The sequence below is a fragment of the Acanthopagrus latus genome, chromosome 8 (genome assembly GCF_904848185.1).
Source record: "Acanthopagrus latus isolate v.2019 chromosome 8, fAcaLat1.1, whole genome shotgun sequence".
NCBI lineage: Eukaryota > Metazoa > Chordata > Actinopteri > Spariformes > Sparidae > Acanthopagrus > Acanthopagrus latus.
This window is the reverse complement of record NC_051046.1, coordinates 23,364,030-23,385,881: the sequence shown is the minus strand read 5'-3', so window position 1 is coordinate 23,385,881 and position 21,852 is coordinate 23,364,030. Positions and strand designations below refer to the sequence as shown.

The 21,852-nt window shown below is 42.2% G+C and overlaps 1 protein-coding gene across 2 annotated transcripts in view; it reads left to right on the top strand.

Moving 5' to 3' along the window:
* LOC119023829 (cat eye syndrome critical region protein 2) overlaps window positions 1–21,852 on the top strand; it is a 37,429-nt gene that overhangs the window by 6,625 nt on the left and 8,952 nt on the right. The window contains exons 2-12 of one of the 2 annotated variants that reach the window (XM_037106032.1): window positions 11,466–11,560; window positions 14,479–14,662; window positions 15,457–15,584; window positions 15,800–15,883; window positions 16,572–16,639; window positions 16,781–16,941; window positions 19,839–19,928; window positions 20,248–20,398; window positions 21,298–21,427; window positions 21,519–21,556; window positions 21,648–21,739. In XM_037106032.1, the coding sequence (XP_036961927.1) occupies window positions 11,466–11,560; window positions 14,479–14,662; window positions 15,457–15,584; window positions 15,800–15,883; window positions 16,572–16,639; window positions 16,781–16,941; window positions 19,839–19,928; window positions 20,248–20,398; window positions 21,298–21,427; window positions 21,519–21,556; window positions 21,648–21,739 (1,221 nt within the window). Of the gene's footprint in view, window positions 1–11,465; window positions 11,561–14,478; window positions 14,663–15,456; window positions 15,585–15,796; window positions 15,884–16,571; window positions 16,640–16,780; window positions 16,942–19,838; window positions 19,929–20,247; window positions 20,399–21,297; window positions 21,428–21,518; window positions 21,557–21,647; window positions 21,740–21,852 lie in introns of both variants that reach the window. The other variant, XM_037106031.1, reaches the window with a different exon arrangement.

The window sequence follows — 21,852 nt, the reverse complement described above, 5'->3', positions numbered from 1 at the left end:
TTTCATAATAACTGATACACTTTTAAGGGTTTCGATGTGCTAGATCCAGTCACTGACTGGCTACTCCTTGTGAGACCCTGAAAAAATATGTGGTAACACACACACAGGACTCAAAATAAGCACCAGCCCCAACCATTTTTTGCATGCAAGCGTGGAAACAAGAGAGGCGTCTTTCCAACCATGTAGCAATGGGGCATCACAGGTGGAAAAATGCATTTTTTTCGACTCTTTTTGTAGTTGCTCCATTCACCTCAGCAATGTTATTTATGCCAGCTGCTATAAAAATTGTTGCACTCATACATTTGACTAAAATTGTCAGAGCAGTTTCCGAACAGTTGCTTAGAAATTCACAGTTCCAGTGTCAATTTTGTTTACTAACCTAACCTACTGTGTTGCTGTTGGTCAGTCTCTTATCAGGAGACCATATTCATTCATTCATTCATAAATTCTGTTACAATTCAATTATCTGTGATGCTCAGTCCAGAGTGACCTTAATTGAGATTGAATTTTTCAAACAAGACTAATAGTTTATCTGATTTATTTTACAACAGTGCTGTTGCCACTCAAGACTTTTAGTGTATGTACAGTACATAAGATGAATACATATGATATCCTATAAAATAGGAATAGAAACAGTACCAGCAGTATTAGTAAAAGCTGTGTTACTGTTATAATTTTAATAATACCCATTTCCAGTCCTCACACATCCATAGTCTTCCAACACTTGTGCTTTCACTAATGTTGCCTAATTAGACCTTCTCAGAACTATACAGACTGTCTTTGACCAACAGCTCCTTCACTCGTTCATACAGTTTGTGACATCTTGTAATTTCCAACAAAGCTAGAGCCATCTTCATTTGATTTACATATGTAATTTGGGCATACAGCGCCTTGAAGTTCTAAGTAAGCTTTTCTTCTTGTTTCTGCCCCGTTGATGAATTGTTAAATACCTTTTTGCTCATCTGTACATGCCAAACTCCTGCAACACAGCTTCATCTACATCAACCCCTCTACGAGGAATTGTGTCTCTGTCTACCTCTCCCCATGCTCCATCCTCATAGCCATCTCTTGTCCCAGTACCCCATCCCCTTCTCGAGCCCCAGCAGTCTCCCTGTCGCTGAGCCCCAGCCCCTGGCATCACCATGACTAAACCCCAGATGGTGGTTCTTTCTTTCCCTTCCCCCTGGAGGGTGGAGGCTCTCCACTCTGACTGGGTGCTAGCTGCTGCTGCCGCTGCTGTCATTCTGGGGAGGGGGCTCCTATTTTTGTAAAGCCCCCAGTGTGATTGTAAAGAAGATTTAGTCCTATTAGATCTGGTAAATAAGCGAGAGCAGGCTGCCTGTGAGCACGCCCTTGTTTCTGTTGTCTAGAAAGCAAATGGATTAACAGGGGAATAGGATCAAGGCTTAAGTATTGCTCCATCATGGCCCAACTTCAGACAGTCACACACTCTTGTGGATTCCCAGTTTTTGTGGATTACAACTGGAGATAGCGGTCGCTTAATATCTGTTTCCAGTCTGGCCTCAATTAGGGGGCTTTGATGTGAGGGCCAAAGATGGTTGTAGTGAAGAGGCCGCCTATCTCTAGCAAAAGCAAGCAGAGGGTGGAATTTGAAGATTTTTCCTGTTCTACAGCTTCACCGCACCCAAGTTTGTTTGATATTTGCACCATCATCCTCAGGCATCAGGAGTTGGTGACTTAAATCACTGATAATGTTTACGTTCATGCTTGGGCTCCATTACCAATTTAACAATGACCCATTCTCATCTGGGATCTGTACTGTTCACTCATCCCTTGCACCCCTTTCCCTTTCTGTCCCTCTGTCCCACCCACTGACACATCCCCAGCCCAGCCCTTCCTAAAGCTCTACATACACCAACCTCTGACACTCTCTAGTCCAGGCTACACTTACAGCCTTCAAAACTTTTTCAGACTCTGCGAGTACCGCTCAAAGATCAAGAACCTTTCTGCATGTCTTTTTTAATACCCTCCCTTACATGCACTTTGAGAAGGGCTTTGTAAGAGGCTGCTGCCCCTCCCCCAGTTGTGATTGACAAGTGAGGCAGCAGTACATGCATCAGATGGTTTCACATGGGGAGTGTGTGCACAGAGGGGGAGGTAGATGGGCACATACACCAGGGTTTGTTTCAGCCAGCTCCATTGTTGCAGCTCCCCATGGTTCCCTCTCTCTGTCTCCAGTCTGGGGCGGCGTCCCTCCAATGTTGCTTTCTCACTCTGGGCCTTTGCGCCTGGTTGTGAGGCAGAGGTAAGAGAAACCAAGTGATGAGAACTTCACTTAACCAGGCCTCATCCAGTGGGAACCCTGGAAAATGTTCTGGAGTCAGTGGTTAATATGTGTATTCAGCTTGCCAAGAAAAACGTTTTGTGTTTTGTGATGCAACATCACAGCGAGAGGAGGAAATAAAGAGATTTATTCTGGAACATGTTGCTGTTTGTTGCGTATAGAGATAAGATGTAAGCAAAGAAAGAACGATGTAAAGAGGGAGGGAGCTTTAGGAACACAGACTTTTTTTTTTTGAGCAGTGTTGTCCGAGAGCTGGCATAAGGTAAAGCAAAGGAGGGGTGTGGGTGTGTAAAGCTTTATTGGGGCACAGACTGGCACACACTCGGCTGACCATGTGGATTGTATCAGGCCACAGGCTGGCACTTGCGCTTTCTCAACTTGAATGTCTCTCTTAATGCAGTTTGTTTTCAAAATATCACTGTGCTAATGTAAATGTGGGGTCCTCCTCACCTGTTGCTGTTACTGCCAGGACTATGACAGTGTTACTCGGAAATATTGCTACTGCGTGGGCATGTTGTTTTAGTTGCTGGTGGTGACACATTAGAGCACAATCCAGGAAAGCCGGCTGGAGCAATAGATGCGAATCTGGAGGCTTATCCTCTATCAAAACACAAGTTTTAAACTTGAAAAACACCAACCCCCTTAACTGATGATTGCAAGGTAAGTAATCTACCAGGAAAGTATGTGTACATTTACATGTACATGATAAGGCAACACCTTATTAAATGAGGCTGCATTACATTTCAATAAAAGCAAGTCAGATTCAACTCTTTTGGAAATTATTTTTAGTTGTTGTTGTTTATGTAGTTATTTTTTCTTGAGCCTTCTGCATTTTCATTGGAGGAGCCTAATTAAAAACAATTAGCTGAGATTTAGACCAAAAACAGCCCAGCCCAGAGTTAATAAGTATAAGTATAAGTTGCCATGCAGCTGTGGGGCATGTTGTTTAGACAAAAACCCTTATTAAACAAAGATCCAGGCATACTGTTGTAGAGGAGACTTTGATATCATGCCTGGTTATCTTTTAAACACTGAGACAAACAACCTCTGCTACAATGAGACACCAGTGTGTGACTTCTAGATATCATGTTGGCATCCAGGAAGTCCAGTTGGAGAAACAAATTAAAGCATTGCCCTAATGTTGATATGAACGATAATGTTGTGTTTCGGGGCACTCAGAATTCAGTTTAGTTCAACATTTTCTGCAGATGACCCTGCTTTTGGCATTCCTGCTGTATTCAAATGAATTAAAGGGCTTTCAACGAGCAGTTTGCTTCCTGCGAACACAGCCAGTTGTGTTTGATGGATAACACTGTTACAGAAAGCCAGAGATGTTGCCCTCGCACCACCTGTTCACCAAGCATATCACAAAATGGAGTCTTTGCCAGTGAGCATTGTCTCCAAAGTGAGACTTACATTTTGACAGGTAATTCACTTATGTTCTCAGTATGCCACTTAACATATAAACAATAAGTTAGAATTAATTCAACTTTTGGATCTAAAAGCTCCTTTTTGTTTCCCTGTCAAGAAGCAAGTTGTACTCAGGTCTGTCTTTTTGACCTTAAGGCTGTAAGACATCTGCTTCATGTTGTTTTCTCCATTCTTCCCTCTGTTGTCCACAACCACACTGGTCAGGGACAATTTCTTTCTCCTTGGAGGCCAGCAGGCTGAATTTAACTGCTTGTGTGTGTGTGTATATGCACACATATGCAGGTGCATGTTTATGTAGTCAGAAAATGGGACCATTGGGATGTCGACTGAAGCAGGAAGTTCTGATTTATATAGAGATGTTGATGATGTGGTTTCCTCAGAGCTGGCAGTGGATATATGAAAGAAGCGCTTGGCTGCAGTGGGTGGCCCTCCCATCTCCTGTGCTTAATGATCTCTTCTCCCACATAGCCCACCAGCCAGGCCAAGGCAAAGGGTCTCAGTCTGTCTGCAGGGAACTCGTCACAGGAAGGATCTGTCCACCGTCCATCTCTCAGCACAGCCACCTGTCGCACCTGGCCTTGACAATGATGCTAAAATGAGACTCAGTTGAAAGATGAAACTGACCATATCATTGTATTGGAGCCTTTATAAAACAGTAGTTTTTTAAAATTTAATTTTAACTATATTTAATGTTTGTCACTCTTCCTGCATGGAGGAGCAGCATATATAGACCAACCTGAAGTTGCTCTTCCTGTTCACATATTTTCATGAACAAATGGCATTTTCGCCCAAGGGCTCCAAAAGTTTGACTGTGACAAAACATTCAGAATTTTAAGGCGGGTGTGGACGACACAAATTTTCACTGAGGCTCAACCAGACGTAGTGAATAACGGCCAGCGATGCTAACAAATCAGCAAGTTCTTGTTTTGGTGTGTCAGTCAGATGTGTCTGGCAGCAACTCAAAGATGTTGATGCTTGCCTCTGATGATCAGATGAACGGTACATCCTGAGGATGCGAGGGCGTTTTCCTGTGGTGTTATGGCTGTGTGTGCATGTTTGTCATGTGGCAGGAGGTGGTTACGTGTGGGGGAGGAGGGTGTTGTCAGATGATGGCTCCTGGAGGAACCATGTGTGAGATGAAAGTGGGAGGGGAGTGGGGGAGGAGGAAGAAATAAAGAAAGAGGCAAAGGAGAGGAAGAGAGGAGCCTTTACACAACAAACAGGCCTCCCTTCCCCCTCCAGCTAGCTGTGCATGCATCCTCCAACTGTTGGTGATATAGACCCCGGAGGAGCTGTTAACGGCAGTCGCATGGAAAGTGTCTGCAGTGAGCGTAGCCAGAGAGGCCAACCCCCTGATACTACAGGCTCTGTGGATCTGCCACAACCTTGGAGCTGCTGATGCAAACGCTGCCGCTCTGCTTATCACAAGCCTCGCTCTCTCCCTCTCTCTCTCTCCCTCTCTCTCTCGCTCTCTCTCTCTCGCTCTCTCCCACTCTCGCATTGGCCAGACACACATTCACACACACATTTTATCTCCATTTGTCTTTCCCTACAGATATGGATTTGGACACATGATGGGGCCATTGGTGTCCACAGAGAAATGCGGTCGCTTTTATCTACAAATGCAGACGGTCTGTTCTGCCTTGAAGTCAGTTTAGGCTTGATGTCTCCTTTGTTTTAAGAAGTCTGGTCCTCTCTTAAGTTGATTCATGTCTTTTCGTGTCTTCTCATGTCTCGTATTTTTCATGCCAAACAGACCTAGAGTTTCGTCCTCTAACGGTAGAACTTATCTTTGCACCCTAAGAGGAGCAGATGTGTGCATGATGTGTGTTTACTACATGCACATTGGACCCATTCCTGTGAGGCAGCTGTCACAATTCTATTTCTCACCTTCAACAGGGACTCTGTTCTGCTGTGCAGTACCATACATTTCACTGGTTAATCATGCAATTACACAGATTTCACTACTAATTGAAAGTTGTTGCAGTTTCATGTCTCTTTTTTAGTCAATACACACCCTCCCTTTCTTGTTTTTTTCTTTTCTTTTTTTTTTTACTCTCTCTCACCCTTCCTTTTAACTTTTGGGGTGTCTGTCAAATGACAGTTAGTAGTTACAATCAGTAACATATTAGATACGCATTGACACCAAAGCCAGGCGTCCAAACAAATGTCCGACCCATGTTAAACCAAGGTTGGAAGGATGTATGCAATTGAGCGCTGAGTGACAATTGTTGATCCATTCAGAAAGGATGCATGTCACAGTGTTAAGGCAGGAACACACTGGCCCAACCATTGGCCGTCTGAAGCGTTTGGGGAGACACGGACGAGTTCGGGAACAAATCTGTGTGGTGTGTTCAGCTGCGTTGGAAGCTTTTGGAGCCATGCTCCAATTCAACGTGCAAAGTCAGAGATGGTTGGCTGTCGGAGGATTGGACGCCATTGGATACTCTTTTTCCATCTTGCAATGTCTTCATATAAGACATTGCAGGATTGCATTGCGACCATCAGCTCAGCCAAAATGATCTTTCAAGAAATGAGGCTGAGGCGGTCTGTTTCAGTGCAACTTTTCTGCCGAATGGCATGAGAGGCAGTGGAGTTGTCAGATAAAGGCATCTGGCTGTTTGTTTGAGTCTGGGGGCCTTAAGCCTGAATGAATAGCCACCAACAAGGAGACCAAGGACTGTATTTGCAAGAGAAACCATGTAATTGTATCCTTTCACCCTCAACCTCCGCATTTTCTGTGACTCTGTTTTTATTAAGTTCATATTTGGGAATGGGACAATAAAGTGAATCCTTCATTTCTGAGATTGAGGAAGTTAGAGGAAAACTACCACTTATATTATCAAGTTGTTTTGACAGACTCATGCCAATCTGGCTGACAAAGTGCCTCTGTGTATTTTCAGGACTATATTGTCAGGGAGTCTGCACAACTCCGCCTTTTCATTGTCTCATGGGCTGTGGGCCAGGGTGCATTGAGCACAAGAAACACGAGCAGTGTCACACACATTATACAAACAGTATAAAACCAATACACTGACAGTTATCTTCAATGAAAGCATTCCTTGTATTATCAAAATTACAAGTGTTTTACTTTTGAAATGATTTTCTGGTATGTTCCAGTTTGTTGTTGCCCAGCATTATCATAATCTGTACTGTATGATGCTGGATAGATCATTGAACCTAAATTAAAGTAAAGACACATAGAGGTAACTAATGGTGAGTGAGGCGATTATATTGTGATAATGACCAGATTAGAGAATCATTTGATTTTGCAACTTAAGCAGCTTTGGCATTCTAACATTTGTTTCTGTGTTGTTCACCATGGTTTCAGCAAAAGCCTAGAGAAATAGATAATAGACAATATTTTTCTTCAGTGGAGATAATTTGCTAGTCACTTGACCTTAAGGAAATCATACAAACGTCACGTGTAAGCGGTCACGCTTTGGAAAGCTTGGAAAGCCTTTTTGAGGTGGTCACCAATGCAAGCTCAATGTAGCTTGAACGCGTGGACGTGCTGTCATTTTCCCTTTTATGGCACAATGCTGTGAGACATGTTGGAGTTTCGGATGTTGGCATGTAAATACTATTGCATCTGTCCCTGTTCAGGCAGCATTCAATCATCACTCAGTAGGCACTGATTCAGAAACTGCCATATAAATGCTAATTTTGGTGTAAAGATTGTTGAAGTGGAGATACGTCAGGTGTGACAGTGTAGATGCTGCTTTGTTATACCACCGTGCATTTAAATAATTTTTGGAAGATTCATTACCTATCACAATCTCTGTAACTAGCTAGAGCCTGCATTGTCCTCAGCTTAAGTGTAGCCAGCAACTGGCTAGAGTGGAGACAATGTGTGGAGGAAGGGGAGAGATAAGGAAGACGGAGAGAGGAAAAGAGTGGGGTGGAGAGTGGAGCGAGGTTGTTGTCAGGGGAATAATAGAATGCCTCAGAGGTCCTCATAGACACTGGGCAGCAGAACAGGGGGAGGAAAATGGTGTGGAAGAAGGGAGGAAGAGGTTAAGCCACTGAGAGAAGCAGAGAGAGAAACAGCAGGAGAGTCAAGTGGCAAATATCTTCAGGGTGAATTGCAAATTGCAAGCCAAGCCCACAAAGGGGCGGCGGTAATGACACACCTTTTGACTAAGCTTTGACTCACCCTCCAATCTTTGTCCCAGTGTATGTGTGTGTGTGTGTGAGTATGAATAGTCTGTTTTGTTCACCTTAGTAGCTTAGTGATACATTTGACACCTAAGCTCTATGATTTATACACAGCCTATCAGTTTTCCAGCTCTCTTATCTTTGTGTCCCATTGATCATTAATGTGAGGCAGCCAAAGTACTCCACTGTGTTTATTCTGTTGACACATGAGCAAGAACGAATGTCAGTAAATGTGTGTTTTGTTTTTGTTGACTATGTCTGCTGATCGTTATGGGAAGTGTCCTTGTGGCGTATTAGTTGGGTTATTACTTTTTGTGTATGTGCTTACAGAGGGCAAAATTTCCCGAAGGACATGTCCCTCGCAGCCCTTCATCAAGCTGAGTGTTTGTTAGCACCAGGCCACAGAGGGATTGGGTGGCTGGATGGATGGCTGAAGAAAGGGCATGCACACCACATTAATTCCCCTTCCCTCTGCCATCTGAGATGCTGTGTGGCACTTCAAAGGTGGAGCAGGGTGGTGTTAATCCATGGGCTGGGGCAAGCCCTCTACTCTTGCGTGCTGTACTCAGCTCGCCGCTCTTCCCCTGGCCCTGGCCCCCAAGCTTTTTCAAAGTGTGATCAAAGTGCATTCTGTCTCTGATGGATGGGCTCACTCTGGCCATGGGACCAGGAAGTGGAAGAGAGTGTGACCCAGGATCTCTGAGCATCCTATGCACACGAGCTCGTCCACACACGGCTACACACTCTGTGTTCCTAGATTTAAATGATCAGCGCTCATGGTTGTGACAGAGTTCTACAGCTGGAGAGTATACATTCATGTGAAGAAACATGTGCTTCCTTCAGGAACCTCCTCTTTGTTGTCAAAGGTCTATCTGCCTTCTTCTTGGCTAGGTGCATACTATACAGTATCACAGTCTCAAATATCAAGATTTGGGAGAGAACTGCGCTATACAGCTCTTTAACAAACAAGACTGAATGACTTGCAAAAAACTAATCACATAGTGATTGTTTTGATGGATGTAGACACTAGAGAACTGACAGTTGGTTTGTGTTGCAGAAATGTGTGAACTCAGCAAACGTAGCCATTAAGTTTGTCAATAATACCTGTTACTAACATTTAAAGATATATAGTTAAATACAGAGGTCCAAGCAATCTGAGGTTTCTGCTCTGCCTATTTTATACATGGTGTTGCTTTGCATGACGCTGACATCTCATGACACGGGTAAACACGCATCATTCATCATCATCCTCATCATTTTCTTTAGTCTGTGACCCAACAGATAAACTAGGTCTCAATAGTGAAAGAGTTCTTATTAAAAAAGATATGAATGAATCAGACATGCAGAGATTGAGATGTATACATTGTTAAATAACATGATGGACAAAAGACAGTTGTTTGTAAGCTAGTTATTGTAAACAATGGATATTACACCTGACCATTTTTAGCTTAGGAGGCTCAAACGAGCAGGTAAGGACTGCAATTTTGGAATTTTTCAGAATCTTGGGTCTCTTAGGGTGGCTGAACTCCTTGTCAGTGAGGACTCCCTTGACAAGCTGTGTGTCCTCCAGCTTGCCTCCCACTTTGACTTCCATCTTGATGAGCTCCAAGTGCACATGCTACCTCTCCATGTCAGCGATAGCGAGGATGGCATTCACTGCATTCTCTGCCATCTGTCCGTGGCACCGATAGATACTTTCGGTCCCAGTGTTGTCACAAGGGTATCGATGAGTGGCTATGTTGGGATTGCAGGGAATGGTTTCTGCAATTTTGTACAGCTGCTCGATGACAATGTCAATGAGCAGCAATAATTCGTCTGAATCTCTGGTATATCAAAATGTTTGTATTGACCATCAGCACATCCAGTTTCTATACATTTGTGTCTCGTTATCTGAATGTATGAACACACAAACCTTTCAGCCATTATTTGACAGGATATGATGGGTAACACAGCAAGATAGAGATCTTGACTTTAAATTTTATCTGGTATGCCTCTCTTTAACGCACCAATTCTGTAACTTCAGGTCCTCTGTTTGAGTCTTGTTGTTATTTTATTGTTGTTGTTTATTGTTGTTAAATTATTCTCAACATCCATTATAATGTATCTCATCCATCACTGTGACAAGCTGATCTTTTGGCTCTTGAATTGTTCATTAAAAAATGCTCATCAAACTTAATGAAATGCTCCTCCTGTGTCTCATGATACACAGCTGAATTTTATCTACTGCCATCCAACATGCTCTCCTGGTATGTTTCTATAGTAGCTTGAGTCAGAAGCAGGTACTGGCTGTCTCAAGTTTTCCTTCATACTCTTCTCTTTCTAACCTCAAACAGAAACATTAAACTCATCCTGTTTTTCAACTTCTTTCTCAACCTCCTGTCTGTTTCTTCACTCCTCCTCCTCTGTTTTTCATCGCGTTGACTTGTTGGCTCCCAGCTTCCGTCACTCTCCATGGCCGGGAGGTGTGTATGCTGACCTTTGGTGACCCCTGAGCTCAACCGGGTACCTCTAGAGAGAGGCAGACTGAGAGGAGACGAGTGACCGTGCAGTAATTAAACTTGCCTCCTCGTCCTTGAGATAATTTTGGACCATTTCTTTCTCCCTTAAACATGCAGTAGTACTTTGTGGATGTTTATGAGAGGCAGGAAGAGTTAGGCTCTGTTGTTGATGTGAAACCAAGGACCAGGAGGGGTAAGAAATGGTCAGCCTCAATCAGTCATGTTCTGTTTTTGAAGAGTGACTGGTGGGGCTTCAGCCTGAAGGGGCTGCTTTGCATCCCGCAAAAGGGTGCTTTAAGTGAAATGGACACTTGGCTGACAGAGCACTTTGCATTTGCATTTCTGCCCTCTCAGCCTCCTGTTCCCTCTTTCTCCCCTCCTGTTCTACTATAGAGCCTTTGGGGCATCATTGGGGAGAGCAGTGCATGCTGGGAAGCCGTGTGGGGTCCTGTGTCTTGGTTGGTCAGCAGAGGAGAAGAGGGGGCACTGCTGTGCAGCAGCTCTAGGCTCCTGCTGCCTGCCATATCTCCTTGGTGCTTTCAGGTCTTTTAGAGTTTGCTCTGCCGGTTACTGCCGCTTCATAAAACCTCAATGGCTGAAACACAATGCCAGGCAGGAGAGGGGTCATGGCTGAACTTGAACCTAGGCTCCAGCCAAAGAACCTGTGGCAAACCAAGGAGCCCCAACCACACAACTTGTGCATTCCAACCACCTCTCCTGCCACATACCTTTGCCAGCTTACCTTATACTGATACGAAAGTGTATTCTGAGATATTAAGAAACATAATGTCTTGTTCTTTTGAACTATCATCTCACAGCTGAGATGGTGTCTGTTTTTTGACTCTAACAACTGTTTCATGCCTCAAAAATTGCCTGTTCATTATTCTTTTTGCCCTTAATGTTATCTTTCTAAAGTCTTTGTTCCATTTTTTAGCAGCTGAGCAGTGGCAACAGTTGTCATATCTGTAAATTGTGTATCTTTGCACCAGTGTCTGTGGTCGATTAGTTAATTTCCTTGCAGCATTCTTCATGTTTGATTTGACTGTACTGTCTCCTTTGTTGTGTGTTTCCAGGAGCTGGAGAAAGCCCTGTCATTGCAGGACTTGGACTTCCTCGGGGACCTCATTGCCTGTCTGTTGCAGGGATGCTACCAGCGCAATGACATCACGTGAGTGTACAACAAAGAAAATCAATCTGTGTGCTGAGGAAATTAATGTTATTTAATTTCAAGGACTTTGTGTTTCATGGCATCATCAACAAGTGGATGAAATTGTTAGTCATGGTTGAGGAAGTGATAGTTACGTTGTTGTTTTTCAAACAATTTTAGAATACAACCTGTACAACTGACCAGTTGCAAATGAAACTGAAGTCTCGTAGTATACAAATATGTTTTTAACTTATGCACACCTGAGTTTAGGGGTCATTGTGCTTTGTCCATAATGGGTCATTTTTAATGATGAATGTCTTCAAAAGTACACTAGAATCTTAAAGTTACAGATAGTAATGTTTTGTACTGGTTGCGATGTATCCTGATGACTTAATTACAGGTTGTGTGCGATAATACAAGTTACCATGTATTATGGAAACAGGAACTCTTATTGGGAAGATACAGGAAGTGATACTTGTTGTGCGTCATGTTTGTGGTGAACATGGTGGTTGCCAATAAAGCAGCTGTCAGACAACTTAAAATGATTGTTTTACCATAAATTGAGCAGGTATCAAGCATTTTGTTTTCTAGTAAGGCTGGGAATTAAGTTTTAGATCTTGACTAAATAAAGGCAGCCACAAAAGAATTTTGCGTGAGTGGAGGTATACAGTGTAATTTCAAATATTTGATGAAATATTAAGCAAGCAAGGTTATGCAGCTGACCAGAAATTCAGTGATGGCTAAACTACTGAATAAGTGCTTAAATAAGTGCAAACCTGCTCCGAATTCTATTGTTGAAATGTGTGTTACAAACTTCAGTCGAGGTCCTAGCGTTGTCAGAACCAGAACAGCAGAAGCATTTCCTACAATTTCAAATGAAACATCAGAGGCACAATGGAATATAATCAATTAATATCATTTGATTTGTAGCTGCCAGGAAAAACAGTATTTCCATATCCTTTAAATTAGTCAAAGCACCCAGGAGCCTTCATAGGAAGTCTGACTCACTGGCACTATGACTCGCTGAGACGTCAGAGTTTACTCACCATATGGTGACTGGGTCTGTGGTGAAATCATCCTCTACCACTAACACATACTAGAACAGCATAACCACAGAAACTGTGATCAAATAATGGGAGAAAGTGAGGGTGTTGCAGAGGCTGTTATTCAAATCCACACATAATCCACATATCTAATATCTCACTGGGGTTCTCCCCTTTAAACACACCCTACTCTAGCCCTTTATTGGAAGTAGCATAGTGGTACCAGTGAAGCGATAAGATGCGAGGCAGGAATGATCCAGTTTTTCCACCCGGGCAGCCGGTAAGAGGAGGACAACCTGCTTTATTGGACTGGACAGGCGCTGGCATCCTGGGGGTGGCTGCTCAGCACTGGCCTTTCACAGGGCTGCCCTTTTCATCCGCACGTGTTAAACGCTCTGCCGGAGCGGGGACGGGAGGGAGGGAGGATGTCGGAGAGAACGAGGGGCAGAAAGTAGGAGAGAGATGGGGTAGCGAGGAGGGGGTAGCCTGCAGCTGTGTGAAAAGTGCACACTGCTCTTTCAAGATAAGCCATTTTTTCTGTCCCTCTTTCTCTGTGCCGTTGCATAGATGCTCACCCCTGCCCCAAGCCCTTGTTCTGTTCATGTGAGTTGGAACTGAAAGGTACAGATTAATCGGCTAGACCTGAACCGGAACCAACGTTTATTTATCAGCTCCCACTCATAGCAGAGATACAACCCTGCTCCATTCAAAGAAACAAATCTTTCTTTTTTGTTCCTCCTCCTCCTCCTCTGTCTCACCAGCCACTATGATAGTTAGAACTTTGTTTGTTTCCTAAACTTTGCATCAAAAAAGGACGCTAGCCAATATGGCCACATTGTGTGTTGGCTTTACAATGTGCACACATTTGCAATTGAATTGGTTCCGTTTATCCATACTGACAGATTTCAGTGGACAAAACAAATATTCACTTGGTTTATTTTTTCTAATTTAAAAAAATAAGCATTATGTGACCATTTGTAAATATCTTAATTATAGTTAACATATAATTTTACTACTTACAGGTACAGATATTAAAAACATGTACAAAGTCAAATAAATTTATCTAACAAATGAACCTAAAATTTCAAGGGCTTAAACTCATCACTAACCTTTCCTTGGAAATTGAGTACTATTGTAATAATATTTTTACCCTGCTTTCTAAATATCAGCACGAGTGAAGGTAATAGTAATGTTTGATGTTATCTGCCGGCTGTCAAACTTACGTCAACTGTGCATACATTGTTAGAGTTTCGCCCACATCCTCTTACGACACCCAAGGAAAAAGATGCTCAACTATGTGCTTCAGCACAGAAACATCTTTCTGCACCAACATTTTCTTGCGAGTCCTTGATTGATACTGTACATGTACCTCTCAACAGAGAAAAGAAGAAAGCAAGATGGCACACTCCTTAGCTACTTCCATCATCAGCTCTGAAAAAAAAGTCTTTTTATTTCTTTTTCTTCATGATTTATCCCTCTTATGTGTGTTTCTGAATTACTTTAACTTGCCCTCGGCAATTGAGCAAACCTATTGCTGAGCCCTCCTAAATCTAATAATCACTGGAAAAGCAAAATTTAAGAAAAAACAAAGCATACAAAAAAACACAAGACTAGGAAGACCTGACAGACGTAACAAATCCAAGTAATCTGGCATTACACACAACAACTGCTAAAGATCATGTAATGGTACTTCTGCCACTAGAATGTCAGCTGCTGCTTCTTATATAACTGAATAGACAACTGAGAGAGAGAGATTTGCTTGCTGCAACATGCCTAATTTGTCAGTATTTGTTTTTAAAGAGATTTTAATGTTGGAAATGGCTTGCATCACAAATATATGCATTTGTGTGGTCTTGAGAAACATGTATAACTTGCTGTCTCTCTTCTATCCTTTAGCCCAGAGGCATTCAGTAGTTACCTGGACGACATCATCAGCTACCGGTGGGAACTAGAAGAAGGGAAGCCCAACCCACTTCGAGAGGGCCCCTTTGAGAATCTCCCCCTTCGCACTCAGGTGGAACTGCTGCACAGGCTGTGTGACTACCGTCTGGACGCTGCTGATGTCTTTGATCTACTGAAGGTACAAATTCACGATAGTTATACTCATTACGCTCGGTATAGAAGTATTATATTTCTTTGTATTTTTCTGTCATAACAGAATTTAAACAAAACCATGCAAAAATACTAATGAAACTACATCAGTTAATGTCAAACCACAGAAATATGATGGTACCTTTCCTATAAGCATTTGTATCCAATCACTTTATGATAAGTACATGAACAAATCTGCTACTTCTTAGGTTTTAATTTTTACAGTAAAAGTAGTTTTATTAGTTTCATGAGGTTTCTGTAAACATGATGTGAAAGCAGGCTGACAGTGCTTGATCCCAGAACTGGTTGGTGAATTTTAAAGCACCACAAGATTTTTCATTCTTCTTAATCATTTATCATTTAACATTGCTTCATTGTTTTAACTGTGTCGATAAGAGGAGCTTAAAATTTTCATATACATTTATATTTGTCACAGAATGCCAGAAGTCTAACTGAATTTGAAGAACTGTAGCTTTCATTACACCCAATAAAGATAGCCTCTTGGACAATAACTCAATGCCTATCTAAGATGCAGCTTTTAAAAACTGACAGTTTATAATTGTTCTTGAATATGTTGAATACGTATTCACATGAGATGACATTTTTAGAAATAATTTATCTCAAAAAAATGTATGAATGTGTTCAGTAAGATATTGGAACTGCTTCATTTCAGTGTAGGCTCAAAGGTTTGAATGACGTCAATCACAAGTGACTGATGAATTAAAAACAGAATCCTACACATGATTTGATAAATGTAGTGTCTCCACCCCAACCCCCCATCAGGGACTAGATGCAGATAGCCTAAGGGTGGAACCACTGGGGCAGGATGGAAATGGAGCCCTCTACTGGTACTTTTACGGCACTCGTATGTACAAAGAAGAGCCAGTCAAAAGAAAAGCAGAGAAGATCAGGTAAATACCCTCTGTCTCATCGCAGTACACCAAGAATGAATGTTATGTCACTGGTAATGTTTTCTGTGGTTGCTTAGAGCATGTGGTAAATGTGTAATTGCAATAGCAGTTTGACACTTGTTTACAGGTCTGAGGGTTAATTACCCACTGCTAATTACCCCTTGCTAAAAGCCTGTCATTTAAAAAGTATCTTCTGCTTGTTGCTTGTCCAGCAGTGAACCCACTGAACTAACATTACCTGAGAAAAGGAAAAGGGGGAGACCACCAAAGAAGAAAAGACTTGAAGACCCTCAGCTAAGGTGAGAAAAACATTTTTGTTTGTTGTCAGTGCAAATTGCCCATTGCAGACTTTGCTTACACGTGTAGTTGTGCATGTGTTGCACAGCTGTAATGTTTATGTCAAAAGAAAATGCAAGACACCGTAGCTGACTGCAATATGGATTTTGAGTGTGTACATATAAGTGAAGGTTTGTACAATTTTTGTATTAAAACAATGAAAACGTTGTAAAAGCTTGTTAAAGACGGTGATCACCTGATGGGTTATTTGTAGGCTTGTGTTATCATTTAATTTGCTCCCTTGTCAGTCATCATCTGCTTGATCTAAAATGCAATAAATGATGAATTAAGTATTTCTTGGCCATTTTCTCTCCAACCATATTGTGACCATGAGTGTAGTCCCCTTGTATTGAAATTTGCGCTGTGAGGAAAAACGTAGCTGGGAAGATATCATGTATTATAAAAATAATTCTCAGTTTAGATTGAATTTCAGGTGAAAGGGAAGCTGAAATTTTAGCAGATAGCTGAGGAGGGAAAAACATAAGCAACCGTGGTGTCGCTGAGATATACAGTCTCAAATTTGATATACATAAAACTCTAATGTAATGTCTATAAAGCATAATAGTCATCAATCCCTATATTTTTGAGGGACTGTTTTGCATCTAATATTTATTCATTCATTCATTCATTCATTTATTTTTTTTATTTCAGTGAGGTGGAGAGTGGAGTAAAAGAAGTGAAGACAGAAAATGGGCTGGAAGATCTTCCCCAAAGGCCAGGTGAAGTGATTTAATGAATCTGAGCAATTCCATTTTCATGTTGACTTCATGGAGGAATGTGTGTATTTGCGCTACCATTGAATTTAAACGTCCTCAAACATTTTCACTTGAATCGATGTCTCCCCTCTTTGCTTCCACCAGGCCATAAGCGAGGCACTTGGTCCCTTGTGTGTGATACAGAGGAACAATGGGTCAGTCTGGCGGAGAGCATCAAGGACAAAACCTCCCCACAGGACCGCCACCTCTACCGTGTCATCAGCCAGAACTTCCTGCCTGAGATCAGCAGCATGATTGAGCACAAGGTCAGACACCAGAGACAAGACTGCTAGTAGTCCCCTTTACAGCACTTCATAATATCATCTCTTAGATAGAGCCTGGATAGAGTTTGTCAGCTGCTTCCCAAAGTAATATGACTGAGCACCAGGTCATGAGCAGCAGGTCCAACCATAGCTGATGTGCTAGTGATAACATGTAAATAGTCTAATTGAATTTTTTTTTTTTCAATCAGCATGTTTGAGCGTTGCCTAATAATTCTCTGTGGGTTGCAGAAGCAGGCCTTTTTTCACTTTACACTTTAGCTGGGCCAGAATCAGAATCAGAATCAGATAAAGCTTTATTGCCAAGTGAAGGAAAACTGGTCTGTGCTTGTATTTAATTGTCCACACCAGGGTAATGAAGTTTGCCCCGGGCCTTTAACTTGAGCCTGACTGTTGAGAACTGTGCTCTGTTGCTTCTTGGGTACAAGAGGGCACAAGTTCTGTAGTCACCTTCATTGGGATTGGTGAGTCATCGGGTCCTGCTCACTTGTTTATCATATCTTCCTTGGAATATATGTAAAGTACCTGAGGGGGAGACTATACATATACATTTTGCCCAGATTGTAGCAAAAGCATGAGTCAGAGCCACCACTACCCACTCAGTTTTCCTCCCAGTGAAGGATTTTAGTCACTGACTGCTACAGCAAGTCAAGACTAAAAGTAAGCTCCTGTTATATCCTACCGGTTTGTATAAAAATGGTTGGGCTCTTTCCCCTCCTGTGATGTATAACCAGCACTGATTGTTGCCATAGAAACCATTTCAGACACCCTCTCCATCATCATCATCATCATCGTCATCGTCATCATCAGCTGTTAAGTAAACAATAATGCCTTCGTTTATTGGCAGAACAGTTTGTCACTTATCATGTCTTTCATTATCTGTACGCTCAGCTGTACTACTAATACTGACATGATTTATTGTATGCAAAAGAAATGTATAGCCTTTGTCTGTGCAGAATATTAGTGAAGCCTTCTAGTGGAGTTGTAATGTTTTTGCTTTCTGATCTTGTTTTGAAATTGAACCACAGCTGCTTTAATAGCACATTTTTTAAAACTCCTCTCAAAGAACAGATTCAATTAAATGGAAGTTCATGCCCTAATGTTCCTCTAATATGCACTTAAATTCCACTGATGTTGCAGAGCAGGAGATCAAAATACTGGCCTTAATACTCGCCTATTAATTATATGAGCGTTACATCACCCCATTTCACCATGGTATTGTGTGGAATTTGTGCTTTAATTTCTATTCAAGACCAAATGTACATGAGATTTATATGAAACACTTGAGTCTTTTACACATGATGTCTACAAAAGATGTTTATCTTTTTTTTTTATTATTGAATGGCATCTAGTGGGGGGAAATTTCCCAGAGTCAGAAGCATCATCTTCATCAACAAAAACCTCCAAAACCAGCCACTCCCCATAATAAAGAAGCCAGAATCATTTCCATGTAGCTCAATGAACGACTTCAACTTTGTAACATGAACAACATGTGTGTGCATTTACTTCACATAGAAATATCTGTCTATATGCAGCTGTGTTCATACAAGCGTGTCAAATAGACACAGTGCGTAGATTCTTGAATCCTTCCCTCAATGTGTCTCAGGCTGCTGTCACCAGCCATTTCATGGGGCACTGACAGCGGGCGGGAGCTCACCTTGAGGCAGAATGGAGCCTCTTGAATGACAGCTCTGCTGTGCTGCAGGATTCTCTCGACCTCTCTAAGTGGTGACACCAGAGGCACTCTATCTTGTGCTGGATGGGGGGCTGGGGGGTTGGGGGGGTTTAGTGCTGGTGGTAATGTAGGGAGGAATTGTGGAGCCTGAGGATATGCCAGTGCTCCACACTAGGACCTCAGTAGTCTTTTTTCGATCTCTCTCTCTTCTCTTTTCTCTACCTCTCTCTCACACACATCGTCCTTCCTCTTTCGCTTTCTTACCTGCTCACATGCTGGCTCCATACAGTTGCTAATGCAGTTTAGGCCTCCCATGGTTGTTTTATGGATGGCCTGAAGCCTGACTATGACACCTCTCTGTGCTGTTGGCTATGCAGGGCTGACAGCTATTCACAGCCAGGTTTCCCTGATGAACTCTGACATGAGCTGGACAGACTGGTCCCTGATATAGACAGGCTTTCAAGGGATCTGCTTAGAACACTCAGTTTCCTTCCTTTACTGTGTGCTAAATCTGGATCACTGATAGGTCATTGATGTGGACCCAAAGGTGCATCTTAGACAGTACCGTATCTTCAAAATGCATGCTGGGGGATTGAAAATAACTTTCATGATTGGTCAGCTGGTGTCACATTACTGCATAGTGTATTCTTTAAACTGGACAGCATTTACTCACACTAGCTGTTGTAGTTCTTTTCTGGAGCTTATCATTACATTAGTAGACTCAAGGGACCACATACAGGGTTCAACTTCTTTACTGTGCAAGGCTGTCACCCTTAGGGAAAGGTGTGGGAATGCAGGCAGCAGAAGAGGGGGTGACCTGGGGGGGGAGGGGAGGGAGAGCCAGTGACCTCCCATACTCACTGCTCCTCCTCGATTCCCCAGGGCCTGTCAATGTGTTGGCTTGTGTGTGGCTTGTGTGTGGCTGTCTGTCTTGAAGACTCAATCAGTAATTTGTTGGCAACAGAAATGACAGGCATGTACACATATGTAATTCATAAATAAATAAGAAATTGAATGATGGATGAAAAATTAGAGAAAATTAGATAAAGAAATAACTTGTTGTAAGTTGTCGTCTGCTGTTGCTTAGAGTATTATAAAACAATCAGTTTGGGAGCAATGTAAGCTTCCAGTATGGATTTCTCATTCACATGTTTGTTCATATTTGGATCACAGCGCTGAACTGCCTCTATCTTTAAAAAAAATTCAGGAGCGGGAGCAGAAACAGAAGCTACTGGACCCAACCCCAGTTCGCATATCACAGCGGTTCTCTGAAAAACACAGCAACCAAGAGGAGGAGGTCTGTCTGTGTGCATGTTTTTTAATAGAATTGCAGACTGCAGATGTAGTTCTACTGTAACCTTGTTTCTGAAAAGATATAGATGTCAAAAAAATGTTGTCCTATTTGTTCATTCAACAGTCCTTTTCACAAACTGTTGTGAACTACTGCAATACATTCAGGCTCAGTGAGATGTTTGTTCATCCCTTGTAGCCTACCAGCTTCTCTACATTATTTCTGCTTTTGCACAAAGATTATATAGTTAAAGACAAGTAACTTTCTGCTTCTACATATTAATGTTTTCTAAAAAATACCAATGTGCTTGTTTGCATGTATTCAGGACAATCTGAAGGCTGTTTTAGAGGAGGATAAGAAGAAAGATGAAGAGCTGGACCGACAGGTCCTGCTGGCTGAGCAGCGACGAGAAGAGGAAAGACTTTTGCAGGAAGAACAACACAGAGAAAAGATGGAGAAGATCAAAGCTGTTGAGGGTAAGATGGATTGCTGCATAAAAGGATGGTGCACAAATGAAAAGATGCTCCTGTTTGTGCTAATAATACCTTTAATTCCAGAATTGGATAATATTGCTGTGTAGCAAGATCACATATTCATAAGTCTACTAGTATATGACTGAAGGTCAAAAAATAAATATGAATCTGAGTGCTAAAAGTCAGATATCAAGAAGCTGCAGTTATTTCACATTCTTTCATCAGCGACGTGTCAGCAGCAGGTAGGGGGCTTTTGTACTCTTTCTCTAACTTGGGGATCGGGGGAATAATGGATCATGAACAGCTAAAAAATCTGCAGTAACATAGCAGCACTTGAAGCCTTGTGATTTATGTATAGTACACAGAGAATAGAGAGGGAATGTTCAGCGCCTTTAATCACAGGATCACTTCTCTTTTTCTCCCACCCTCTGATGTCATCTGTCAAGGGTTAATGAACTGCTGATTGTGCTTCAGTGGAGGAGCCTCATTAATGTATTATAGATGAACAGCAGGACCTGGCCTGCGCTCTGTGTGGATTGCATATGTGGAATCCTCCCTCAAACCTCTTTAATCCACATGGCAGGGGGGCTGGCAGGCCTCTCATGTTAAAAGATAAAGCAGCGATACATACGCATGCTCTCTGATCTGCTCTGCTCTTTTGATCAAATGGGCCTAAGAAAAGATGGCTGATGAATTGCTCTCTTTCTACTTATGTGAGCCACAGCTGTCTCTGATGGTCGAGGCCTGGCTTTCATTGACCTTCCCGACAGCCTCAACAGAAGCAAATACAATTTAAACTTAACTCATGAGCCAGAAAAAGCAATTAAAATATTGTTTGCCTCCAGCTCCCCGAGATTGTTTTTTTTTTTAATTGTCCCCTGTGTTCATCGTTCCTTTCTCAGAGCGGGCCAAGAGGCGGAAGATGCGAGAGGAAAAGGCCTGGTTGCTGTCTCAAGGGAAAGACCTGCCACCCGAACTCCTGAATCTGGAGCCTACCTCTCCTGTCCATAGAACACGCAGGAATAAAGAATTGTAATAGGCTTTTTACATTTCAGATTTTCATTTCTAATTGAATGATTCTCAGGGTTGATTATTGTAACCTACTGTCTGTTTGACATTTCAGCTATGAAATTGATGACGACTACACTGCTCTGTACAAAGGTATGGTTGCTGAGTCGTTACTTAAAGCTGTTGCTTTGTCTCAATCTGCATTACTGTTTTTCTGATGTCAGGTCTGGTCTCTTTTCTACAGTGCTTGAGGCCTTAAAATCCCATAAAGATGCTTGGCCTTTCTTGGAGCCTGTTGATGACTCTTATGCCCCCAATTACCACGAGATCATCAAGGTACTAAATACAAGACAATGATGACTGGCATGACATAGTAGTTAAGGTTTCTTTCTAATATTGTGTTGGTATATGTGTGGTTCACATCTCAACTAATGGAGTCAACCACAAAT